A 13,031-nucleotide genomic window follows, 5' to 3' on the forward strand; every position below is an offset into this window, starting at 1 on the left:
GGGGGTCACAGTAACTGTTCAGGGAATGATGAGAGATGTTGTATTATTTGAGCAGGTTTGCTAGTGGCTACTCCACGCTGTTATTTTTCTCATTAGGAGATGATATTTGATAGATTTGATCAATCAGCACAGATAATCAGATTAAAACATGAACATGTTTTACATGTGAGCCTGGAGACTATCACAGCTTCAGATGAATTGACTAACTGCAGTCATTGGTGGTGTGTATTGAACTCATGGACGTTCTAATAATGAAGTAGGTTGAAGATGCGTCAATGAAAGCATGACTAATATCTCAGTCCCCGCTTTGTGCTAGGTGGTAATTATTTTCATTGTGTCTTCTAGCCCCCCCAAGGCAGTGTATCGATCTACACTTTGAGGAGAATTATTCAATCGAATCCTCTTGGGAATGTAAATTTGACAACATCGAGGTTCGGGATGGACCGTTTGGCTTCTCCCCAATGCTCGGACGGTACTGCGGTCAGCACAGCCCGCCCGATATCAGGAGTAGCGGCCGATATCTGTGGATAAAATTTGTTACAGATGGTGAACTGGAAGCGGTGGGATTTTCAGCAAATTACAACTTCACTGCAGGTACTTTTTTTTTTTTTTTTTTTGTAGTTGTTTTGCCTTACTGCTTCTGTCAAATCACTTCTTCCTTTGGAAGCATATCCATGCTTTATAGCTCCAACGGCAAGGCTCCAAATGAATAACAAACATCATCCAGGGAACTCGGCCTTGTGGGAGCCTCTTGCAGCTTTATTGATTCTCTGTCTGCACACACTCAGTATTTCCATTGGCAATATACTGTCATTGGCTGGGACACTCTTGTGACTGGCTTGGCTGTTATTTCTTCTCTCTCTGTATCTGGTGTGATGTGGAACAGTGTCAGATTTTAATTCAGTTCAGCAGCACCACTCCTTAGTTTACAGGGCTGGAAGAAGCTGAGAGAGCGTGGCAAAGTAATCTGTATTGTCGAACACAATCATGGCAATTATGGTTGTGTGTAAAACCTTGACTTTCTTAATTTGCCTCGTCTTTGCTTGAGATCCCATTACTGAGGCACTGTGAGGATTGATGACAAGGAATCAGGGCATAACCATGATTTAATATTCCTTCACCTACACTTGACTGGGTTTAATAACACTGTCAACTTTTTTAGTGTGTTGAAGGCTTGAAAGGCACTGTGCCAGGAAACATGAACGGTATGCCAATTTGTCTCCACATCCACAGCACCTTCAGGCCCATTTTACCATTGTAGATCTGAGTGTGTCATTGTTTATATGATAAACACTTATGCAGTACATCAGCCTTTCGTCACAGAAACATGCTACTAGCTACAGGCTTTTGAAAACAAAGGTACTGAGGTGAAGAGGGGCTATAGATTTCTCCCTAGTGGCTTTATGTGTGTGTTATCAAGAAATCAGGATGGTGAAGCTCTTCAGTGGAAATGATGGTGAAAAAGAGCAGTCGGTCGCAATGAAATCTACTGAGGAATAACATGAAGGACTTCATACCATGGATTGTTAAGCAGAAATATTGCTATAGAATATTTCTGAGATGTGAAAGTATACTATGGGGGAAACCTGCTGTAGCTCAAATGTATTGAGTGTTATAACAGTAAAAGTTACAGAGTGTTACGCTGTCAAATATGATATTTTCCATACAATTCAGAAAGGAGCTGGAAAGGAAAAAAAAAATGCAAGAAAAGTAAAGTAAAAAAATGAATCAAAAACACAAATTTCGAGAGTGTCAGGTACGGTTACGGTCTTTGCTGTAGAGATTGTTGTCTGCTGAGGCATGAATCTCTTCTCCTGCTGCTGGGTTTTACACATCATTCGCTCTATCAGCTTCGAGTTGTTTTACTCTTTAGAAATGCACTTGTGATATTGCAAATGTGTCATTCCATCAGCAAGGCTAATTGAGTGACTAAACCTTAACCAGATAATATAACTGGATGGCAGTCTAGCTCATATTAACTATGCTACCATTAAAGGAGTGAACTCTTCCCTTGATGTTAGCACTAGGAAATTTGCTCTTTTGCCGAGCTTTATATGAGGATATGGATATCACCCACATGCTAGTTCTAGAGGCCAGCTAGCTTAGCTTAAAGGCTAGAACCGGGGGGGGGGGGGGGGGGGGACAGGTAGTCGGGCTCTGTCAGGCAACACAAGGTAACAAACTGTGTACCAGCACCTCGAAGGGTGTTCTGCCAGAAAGCAAACAGAATTTTTATTCTTTGTTGTTAGTTATTTTTATAAATTTGACCATTGGATGGTTTGTACAGTTTTTTTTATTCACGCCATGTACAAACTAAAGAGATGTTAGCTTTAAGCCATGTTAGCTAGAAATGTAGACACCTTGAGTACAATAGTGTGTGTGTGTGTGTGTGTGTGTGTGTGTGTGTGTGTGTTTTGAGTGACTGATCTCCCAACTCCAGTTCTCTCTTTTATTTCCCCTTAGTTTCTCTCCTCTTTCTTCTTGTTTCTGAATGTTTATGAAGAAGACCACAAACAGCACAATTTTTTTCACTCAAGGTGAAACATTTCCATTTCAAGCGATTCATCTTCAGCCTCAGTTCACACCACAACGGGCTGATCCTGCCAGTTACATCTTTCCTTGCAACCGCGGCGCCTCTAAAATTTGTCCAAATACAGTTTAAAGCCGAAGACGAATGAACACATTTCATCTAAATACGTAAATCAAACTTTTACTTTCGTATGGCTAAGTGGCTAAGCTAACTAGCTGCTGGTATTAGCTTCACTTTTTCAAAAATGAAAAACAAAAAAAAACTACTTTTTAATATAACAGAATTTTTGTTGGCATCTACGGTACATGCTTGTCAGGGTTTGTTTCCCACAGAGCTCACATCGTAATGTCTGATGTCGTGAGGGATGTTCTACAAAACTGTCTTCCCTAATGGATATGAGTAAAAAATGTAGTAAAGTGGAAACATCACTACTGTAACTCCAAAAACATCACGACCGCACAAGAAGGATAATTTGTTGTTTTCAGCTCTGATAGTCAGACAGAGAATCTAGACTAAATTTTCTGTAATGTGCAATTGAAGTATCATTTCGTCTTCCTGCTTCTCTTGGGAGTTTCATTGAAATTTTGCTGAGAGGAAAGAAAAAAAAAATAAAAAGCTCTGCCTCTCGACTTGATAGGAAATATCTGTGGCATATGATTTACATAATTAAAGAAGATAAAAGTCCTGAATTCACTTGACTTGATACTCTGAGATCTGGCAGTGTTGAATAGTGTTTCACATCTGCAGCTGCTCTGCTAACCATGCTAATTCACACAGCCCTCCTCTGATGAATGGGAGCGGGAAAAAAAGAAGCAACAAAGGTGACATGAATCAGCTCCTCTTACACTCCTTCCTCAGTCATTTTAGGAGCTCAGAGATAAAACAAAAAACTCTTACGCCTCTCCTTCACATTCTGCCAGTGTCCTTTCAGAGCCTCGTGCTCTTGATGACTAATGCGATCGGTACCGCAGCGGTGAATGAAGAAGCAGCAACTGGAATCTCACAACATCCGTGTCATATTATATGTAAAGCACTTAAAGACTGCGGATGTGGCATCGGAGGAACGAAGAAACTGCTGGTGTAACAGATGTGAGAGATTCACTCAGAGCAGTGACTAAATGAACTTGGCTGCCACAATGATGGGATGTGAAATTTATTTGTCAAACAAATTAAACCCAGATGCCTCATACTTGGTTTCCTCTTACGTCACAGGAGACAGCAATCTTTTATCACCTCTGCAAAATACATTGTAGCTAGTTTTATGCAAGGGTATGAAAGATATATGGGGAGTCTGACAAAATCTTTTGAATAATACAAACAGCTGTTTCCTGTTTAACTAATTCAGCTCCATATACACACACTCAGCGACGAGACTGTGAAGCACCTGTATAGGCATCAGTACACAGAAGCTTATTAGGCTGCGGAGTCCATCTGGAAAGCTGCATGTGTGACTCACTTTAGTTACCTGACTTGAATGAGCATACGCTGCACTGTTGTCAGGAAATACCTCTGCCCACTTAACACATGTGGGCTCACGGCTGAATCATAGCCGCTGCTTATTCTCTGTAGATCATTACTAGGACTTGAGTTCACTGTAGTATTTCCTACTTAGAGGAACAGTTCAGCATTTTATAAATATAAAGGTGCAGCCAACAGCAGATTAGCTTAGGTTAACACAAAGATCTGAAATGGGGAAAAACATAAGCTGGCTTTGTCTGACTGTCTTAAGAAAATCAGCGGATCAGCACCTGTAAAGCTCACTGAACAACATGTTATATCTCATTCATATCATCTGTGCAAATATATATATAATATATAGTGTAAAAACAGCACTTTGTGTTGTAAGGGGGTTATTTGTCCACTGGTGCCCTGGTAACATCACATGGGTACTACGAAAGCCAGGCCAAGAAATAGTTTCTCACACAACCCACACACGCTTTGAAACTGTGGTTTTTGTATGTATTAAACAGATGAGACAGGTGAGCGTGCTAATAGTGAGCTTTCAACAGGGTAAATTATTTCCCCCGTTTCCAGTCTTTGTGCTAAGCTAACCGGCTAGTAGCGGTAGCTTCATATTTAGCATCTTCTCCTTTAATCTCAGCCAGAAACCAGATATCATGAAAAAATGTCAAGTGTTTATTGAGTGTGTGTTTTTAAAATGCCAATATGCAGTAGACTGAACCTTAACATATTATCCTACCACTTTGGAGCAGCATGCAGAGCTATAAGTGAGCTGTAAGTGTACTCCAGAAGTCATCACATACTATTGCTCAACAATCAAGTATATATATATATATATATATATAAAAGGCAGTTCGGTCAATTAAGATAGGGAAGGCTGGGACAGGAGTAAGCTGTAAACTACCCACAAGAACAGTGTTTTAGGAAAGGACAGGAGGCCTCAGGCCAATGAGGCAGGTGTTGTTGACTGTTTGAATTTACAAAAACGAATACTTGAGATAATTTTTTATTTCTGTTCTTGCATCCTTTCTGTCTTTCTCATTATTCTGCCCAAATATATTCATAGTGGAGCAATAATTTAGTTTTGAAATAGTGGCAACTTGTGAAAGTGTGACATTGAGCTATTGTCTGTGTGGGGTGGTGATGCAAATGGAGCCAAAGAATAATGAGTAAAATTTAGCTATCTGCCATAAAAAGCCTCTGTTGTTACAATCTTTTTATTTTTCATAGCTCTCAAGTTGCCTCGCCTAGATTCACATCATATCTAGGGGTCAGCTACAAAGCAGAAGGGTGACATTGTGACAGGCAGCCCTGTACTGTTGTAATGACAGATAATATAAAATTGCAAGAGGAATACAACTTGAAATTTTATATTGGATACAGCATGTGCAGCAGGGGAAAACGGAACCATGGTGTGTACATTTCTGTGTGTGTGCAAAGCTGTTGGGGGATTTGAGCAGCGTTCTGGTATTCAGGTTGTCCTAGGGCGCCTTGACCTTAGAACCCTGTGGACTGGTAGATTAAGTGGTGTTTCAGCACCTTAAGCCAAAGCCAGAGCAAATAAAAGCTGCAAGTTCTCCCACTTTGGCTCCCTGCACTCTGATCACTGAACATGCTGTTTGCAGAGTCAAGACCTGGTTCTGAGGCAGGTGCTGCTATATGGAGCAACTGTGTATTTCCTTGAAGGACTGGTAATATACTATTCCTATATATATATATATATATATATATATATATATATGCTAGTTCTTAGATGCGATGTGGCTTTTATGTGACTACATTTAAAGGTGAAATATTTCACTTGTGTTGTGTGTTGCTTCAGGAAAAATGACATCCTATATTTGATATTTGGATTTGTGTAGTTTTGCATTTATAAGGTATTATATTTGAATGTATTTGGTAACAATTGTGACTGGAAAATGATTAATTAGATTTCTTGCACCTTTTAGCATTCGTAATTTAAATGTGAAAATAATGCAAATTTTCCTAAACACACAGAAATACTCACCAATGTGGGAAAAAAATGGATCCCTGGATGCCATACAGCCTTATATGTTACTTTCATTTGCACTGCTACTGTATGTTTTCTACAGTTAAGTATGCCGGCCATTAATAATGAATCTAACCAAGGTGACTCTGATTGTTCTAGGTGCCTTATCGCCCAACCAAGCTCCAAATGGATGAGAATCATTTTGGGAATAAAATGAGTCAAATGACATTTAAGATTATAGCTGGAATAGGATATATGGGCCTATCATGAAGGAGGCAGGGTCATGAGATTGAACCTAGATGGACTCAAACTGGAAAATTGAAAATTGAACCAAAGAGATCGACTCTTCGCTCTTGGAGGGGAACTCACTGGCACCATTGCTGGGGTGGACAGAGAGTTCAGCGACTCCACGAGCAGTTTCACATCTGTCTCCAAAGTCATTTGCTGATGGCAACTCGACATTTAAAAGTTTGAGTGCTTTTTGTTCAGTTGTATCCACTAAACCCCTAATACTGAGGTTCCCAAATACTGACTTTCACCAGTTGACAGAGTGAGGCATATATTAATGGATGATGGTTGTCATTAACTGTATTGTAATGAAGAATTGAACATACTGTCAACGTATGTTAATATAATTATAGGGAATTCAGCCAAAACATAGACAGCAGTATGCAATGAGCTGTCATTTGTAAGGAAATACATGACTTCCACCTACCATAATCGTACTAATTTTTATGTGTTAAACATGCCGTGGAGTTGCAGAATCATGACACATAGTTTAAACAGATTTAATTCTCGTTGATACAACTGAGCTCATGAGATGTGATCTGGCTTTTTTCTATTGCGTTTCCTCTAAATCCGAGGAAAACACTGTCAAAATGTTGTCCCACACTAGTACAGCACCTAAGGCCTCGGGAGTTAAATTTCATTTTTCATGGCCTAACACTGGTCTGGGCTCAGATTCACTGTGGAGCAGAGGAAAGATGAAATTCATGAGTAGAAATGGAGAGAGAATTCTCCTGTGGTGCATTTTCTGGTTTTCTCCCAAGATCTCAGTGAAGAGTGTGTTTGCCTGAATGGGCTGCTTGCATATAGTCACTCCTAATAAACCATGCCACCAAAAAAAAAAAAAAAAAAAAAAAGATCTTCCCAACAATGTTTTGCCCTAATGTTTATTATCATTAGTGCTCCCTGGAGTGCAGGTCACATTTTCTGGGAGCTTTCCCCCTGATTGTTCAGTGCTGCCTGCTGTTTCTCTGATTGTTATGGGTCTGTCTTTTCTCCACTGGGAAAATGTGTAGGTGTACATTTCTCACAGCATAGGTATGCATCTTGTGTATAATGCAATTTCCCCAAAGTAATGCTATCAGCTGAAGGGCTTTGGCAAAGCGAAAATAACCTCATCTGTGTTTGTGTTTATTTTTCAGATGACTCATTTCAATATTTTTTTAACAGCTGATAGCAGTGTAGAAAAAGAAACAGACCTGTGTTTGGAGAACTGGCTCTCTCTTTTGGTTTTTACGGGGGATTTTCTCATGGAGCCTTGTGTGTTTTGAGATGTGGCTGCCCACACCAGTTTCATTTCAATGATAACCTCCTCTGCTCGTATGTGGTGAGGAAGAATAACAGTCTCCGCGTTTGAGCTCAGCCGACACGCTTCCCTTCATACTGCCTCTGTTAGCAAAACGAGACGGACGGAGCGAGTTAGCATTGCAGGCACAGCACTCGCAGCTGTGGAAGAGGTCGGTCGCAACCTCACTCTCCTCACTCATCTCTCTGTCTCTCTCCTCTTTCAGCAAACACTACCTCTTTTCTTCTCTCCTATCCCCTCTTGCCTGGTCCATGCTTTCTATGTGTTGCACACCAGATACATATTAAGGCCGAGATGTCATTTGCTTACCTTCGATTATTTTCGTTTATTACAACGTGGCTATAATTTCCATTGGTATTGATTGTGCTCACAAAGTTATTGGAAGAGATCTGGGAATGCGGAAGTTAGAAACACAAACAGTCACATGATCATACATATATATGGTTGGATAGATGGAGGATTTTCTCTACATGAGATCAAATACATAAAGACAAAATAAATCCAATTATATCAACTTAAAATTGCAGCACAAACAATGATAAACTAAAGTAAATTAAGCTGATATTATACTTACTTTATTCATGCGTCCACTATCTCTTCACTTTCAGGTGTCAAACAGAGGAATCTAATGAAACATAATACAAATAAATATTCAAAACCAGGCAGCAATAAAAGTACATGTCCAACTCACTGGTTCTTGGTTGTCTCCTTGTTTTGAGGGAAAGGGCTTGCATACAGATGGGTGGGGTTATATAACTTCTGGGTGTGGTTATTGGGGTGTTAGGTGATTTGCAGGTATTAGACTTGTGATTTAACAGACTTGGTGAGTACAATTTAATAAATGATAGAAATGATGGAAAAAAAATCATGACAAGTTGGACAAGGAAAAGGCTTCATTTGTACCGTTGACCAGTAGCAAGCTGTTTTGACTTTTCTGAACTTTAACTTTAATGTCGAGCCGGAGAGTGTAAAACATCTGTCCGAGTTTGGTTTGTAAACAGTTATGAGACAGAAATCAATACAAGTATACTAGTACAAGTATTTCTTAAAAGCGTGAACTTAGTATCCCGGTAGCAACCAAATGAAATAGCTCGCTAGCTGAAACAAAAGACGCTTGCTAGCTCAGAGAGCTATTGGAACCCGAAAACCACTAGCATGTTCCCGACTGGCTAGCCTGTTAGTGTTTAGCTCATCAGCTACAGCATTTCAGCAACTATACCTGTGGGTTTCCAGAAACACACCCCTTGAGATGTGTGGACGGTTTTCTTAGGTTTTCACTGTGCTCACTCGCTAGTGTGACTGCGCCTCTATTCTCTTTTCTTTTTCTGTACCACTTCTACTTCCACTTCTCCCATCCTTCGCTCTGACATCACCCCTCACTCTCTCTAGCCTGGCACAGGATGTTCACCAGCTTATCAGTCAAGGAGCCTTTGCTCAGGGAGGGGGGGGGCAACCAGTCAGAGTTTATCGCCCTGTAGAACTTAACTCACTATCCAGCAGGATGGCTGATATTTACGTCCTTTGGCCGTTTCAGCCGCTCCTAGCCAATTACCCTGCAGATCAATCAGTGACTCAGCCTGCCTCCTGCTTCCATCCTCTGTGGCACTTTGTTAACCAGGCCTGCTGTTCAGCTACAGATGCTGTGCGGGTCAGGGCACTGCTCTGTTGTAGCCTTTAAGTCTGCAGTAATGTAAAGCGTAGTGAGTGTGGGGGCTTATTTGTAGCCTGGTTTGGGGGATTGGAGCAGAGGGGTTGTGTGTGTGTATGTGTGTATCAACTGTATACCCACACACACCATATGTATAAATACCCATGTGTACAATACACTGTGCTGGTACATGTGTATTTGTATATGTGTTTGTCCACATCATGCATCTTTTCAATCGCTTACAGGATCTTGGCTGCTTTCTCATTCAAGCCCCCTGTGTCCTTGCTGTGCTCCGTCCACAACAGATTGACTTATTGTGTATTCAAGCAGTCTTTGCTACATTGTACATGTGATGGTCTTTTTTCTCTGAAATGCATTGGAAATTAGCTGGGTTGTTGTAAGTGCGTTTTTTTTTTTTTTTTCAGAGCTCCCTTCCTCTGTAGGCATAACAGCTCGCCTAGGGCTCTTTGTTTCATTAGCCTATCACTGTGGTAGATCCCTGGCTGTCATGCTGAGAGCCCGACTCTCTCCATTATGCTGTATTAGGCAGCAATAAGATTGAGCTGTGTGTTTTATCTCTGCACACATTAAGGCCTCAACCCATCGAAAACGTCTTGGAGAATTATTCTCTGAAGGGTTGATAGTAAAGGTCTTTTTTTTTTTTTACTTTTTGGAAGGTGAGTGAGTTATGTTCGCTCGCGCTCCTCATTCGTATCTCTGATTTTGAAGGACATCACAGAGCAGATTGCTTTCCATGCTTGACGAGTTCTGCTTTTGTTTTCATCTTCTCATCAGTGGGATACTTCCTCAGGGGGTTAGTGTATTAACATACTGGGTGTAACTGGCTCAAAAGGAGTTTGAATGATGAAAGCTCTGTTTTCATTATCTACATGTTTCTCTCCCATTTTCTTACATCCTTTCTGGCAGTGGATTGCACTCCCATCTGATCAACTAAGAGCAAATGTCTGATTCCAAAGGGACCTAAATCACATTTGGCATCATGGTAATCTGATAGGTAATGGCGAGCTTTTGTTTTGCTGTTGGGAGAGCAATGTCAACGTTCAACAATAAAGGAGGGCAAGACCATGATGGGATTATGAAATTTGGAATTTGAGTAATCCTTACAACATTTCAAAATGATAAAACAGTTGTGGATTCAAGCGGATGCTCCAAACAATATGTAATACCCCCTTGTAGGAAATGACAATAAAATGAGTTGATGGTACATTTTATGAAATGAAAGTGCAGCTCGGGTCGCATAATGCCTGTCCTACTCTATATACTGTTGGGACTGTGTGTTGGAGGGTTAATGCATATCATTACCATTTGATAGGCTTATAGAATAGCCATGACAAGTGGTTTATGGTTTACAGCTGACTGTAAATCTCCAGCCTCTCTCAGTCCATCACATTTTATTTGTTCTGGGGTTCCCTAGGTTCACCCAAGGAAGAAATATTCAATGTAATAATAATGGAACAAAATCTGTATACAAAGCAGAACAGAATAGCCGATATCAGTCTGTTCTGGGTTTGGAGAGGTGGATGAAGCGATGCCTTATTTTGCAGCTCATTCATAACCATAATAGCAAAATTTTCCAAAGCAGACCAGGACTAAATTTTCCACAAAAACACCTGCTCTGTTTTCCCGCCTGCGTCTGTTTTCCCCTGTCTGTGTGAAGGATTGCTACTGCACCCAGAAGATCCATTACGTGAGCTCGCGGGCTGCTAAACAGTTCCTACAGGAAAGACCAGGTTAAATTTGAATGTTTACTATTTGACGTCCCAAAGGTGCGGGTGGCATTTGGTGTCCTGGAGGTGTGAAACAGATTGCGCAATGTGCTATGCAGTTTGTTTGAGTACAATTTCAGCCATTTTGCTGAAGGTGTCAAGCATTTTGTTGGCTCCGAGACCTTGAGTCAGAAAGACTGAAAAGAACTGTCAGGATGACAGCGAGGTGTGGGTTCCCGTCCGCTTTTCTCGCACATTTTGTCGTCTTTCATCCTTGTCAGAGCCCAAATTGCTCATCCATCTGTGATTATTGAGGTGCAGGGGTGTGTGAGAGAACATTTTTATTTCCTCCTCAGACCACTGACTGTACACCAGTGGAGTCCAGCAAGTCAATTAAGACCGCCTTTTCCCGTCGGGCGACTGAAGTCTTTCTGGCAGGTTGCCGAGAGCAAAGACCTGGAAAAAGTTAGCAAGTCGATCATGTGTGTTCATCTCTGTTTCTCTCTCAAACAAACACTAACAGCCTGCTGAGCAGCATGGCCTTGCTGGCATTTCATTTTCCATTTGGCAAGCTCGATTAATCACGGCGCTCCTATACAATGCGACGCACATGGCCACCCACCAGTGCTGGCTCTCATTATTCCCCTACGCAGGAAAATGTACAGCTAGGGGAGAGTGAGGCAGAGAAAGAGCAAGAGGAAACATCACAGCCACACTACTGCACAGACTGTACATATGAGCGATGAATGTAACAGGAAAAAAAAAGGAGGCAAAGAGGGAAGAAAGGAAAGAGGGATTCAGCGATAGAGAGGAAGATTTGGATTGCTGTGAATAGGTTATGGCCATGCTGCGAGGAAGACTGATAAAAGATTGGGGCTGCTCCATGTCCCCTCAAGGCTCTGCTTCTATCTGAATATTCATTGAGCTGACACTGGCTTTTCTCACAACTGTCTATAAAAAGGATGCCAATTGGCTTTTACCTTGTGGCTTCTAATAAGCCTCTGTGCCTAACACGCATACAAACAACTCTTCATAACACAGAGGCGCACATAGTGGCTCCTGCACTTCCATACAAACGGCTTTAAAGCAGCTTTAAGTGCCTCAACAGTTTGCTTGTCCTTATGTTTGAATTGCTGTGCTCGGAAAATGCATTACTAGATAACGGTTTCTCTGTTGACAGTTGTTTGGCTTCATATCTCCAGGACTGAAATTGAGACTTCCTGACTTTATCTTCTTTTATGCATCCACTATGATTGTTTATTCATTCTGTATTATGAAATATTTGATCTGCTGCGGGGAGGGTGGGGTGAAATTGTTTTGGGAAATCCTTCTGTTTGTCAAAAAAAGTAGATTATTCATCCATTCAGCACATATATATAATTTTTATTCAGTTATGATCCTGGATAGTCAGGGTTACAGTAATGCAACTTTTACAAAATTCTAATATTGCACAGGACAAAGGGCTGACTGAACCTGAACCGGTTTTCTGGAAAAAAATCAGCACTTTGCAGATACAACATCCTGCAATGATCACCCATGCTGAGTTTGTTTGTGTAAATAAGAGAAGTAAGAGTCTAGTTTATGTGTGCAGAACATCGTGCACATGCAAAAACACAAGGTTCTCTCTCATTTTTTGTATCCTGATGTGCGGAGAGGACGTTTTTCTCATCCAAGGCCTGGGTCAAGCTGGATCTTAGCTGGAGGAAACCACTCAAATCTGTATGCTACTCCTAATCCCTTTGCACAAACATAGACATGCATGCTGGACCTCCACTGAGCAGCTATAGCTATACCCTTAGATCAAAAAAAAATCTGTCTCATTTTGTGCTCCAGTTTGTTTGTAAGAGTCACGATGGTTCTCGGTTTGTACACCGGAAGTGAGAATAGGCATTGAGAGAAAACGAATGTGAACTTGCTAAGCAGCAGCGATTTTGGATTCATGTGGAATATACACACAGTAGAGTACAATACAGCACACATTGTGTCCATTTCCATCAAAATACTTATTCATAACCACCCGTGCCATGCACAGCAATCTTAAATATTCAGGCATAATCCTTCTGGGGCTGTTCTGGTAAAATGTA

At 41.0% G+C, this 13,031-nt stretch overlaps 1 protein-coding gene across 3 annotated transcripts in view; it reads left to right on the forward strand.

The window, feature by feature from the left end:
- The window catches only part of neto1l (neuropilin (NRP) and tolloid (TLL)-like 1, like), a 69,432-nt gene that overhangs the window by 1,967 nt on the left and 54,434 nt on the right, over positions 1-13,031 (forward strand). For all 3 annotated transcript variants that reach the window (XM_023417027.2, XM_023417028.2, XM_023417029.2), the window contains exon 4: positions 346-594. In XM_023417027.2, coding sequence (XP_023272795.1) covers positions 346-594 — 249 coding nt within the window. The remainder of the gene's footprint in view (positions 1-345; positions 595-13,031) is intronic.

Source organism: Seriola lalandi, unplaced genomic scaffold (genome assembly GCF_002814215.2).
Source record: "Seriola lalandi dorsalis isolate HSWRI2012SDOR001 ecotype SW California unplaced genomic scaffold, Sedor1 jcf7180002054570, whole genome shotgun sequence".
Classification (NCBI taxonomy): domain Eukaryota; kingdom Metazoa; phylum Chordata; class Actinopteri; order Carangiformes; family Carangidae; genus Seriola; species Seriola lalandi.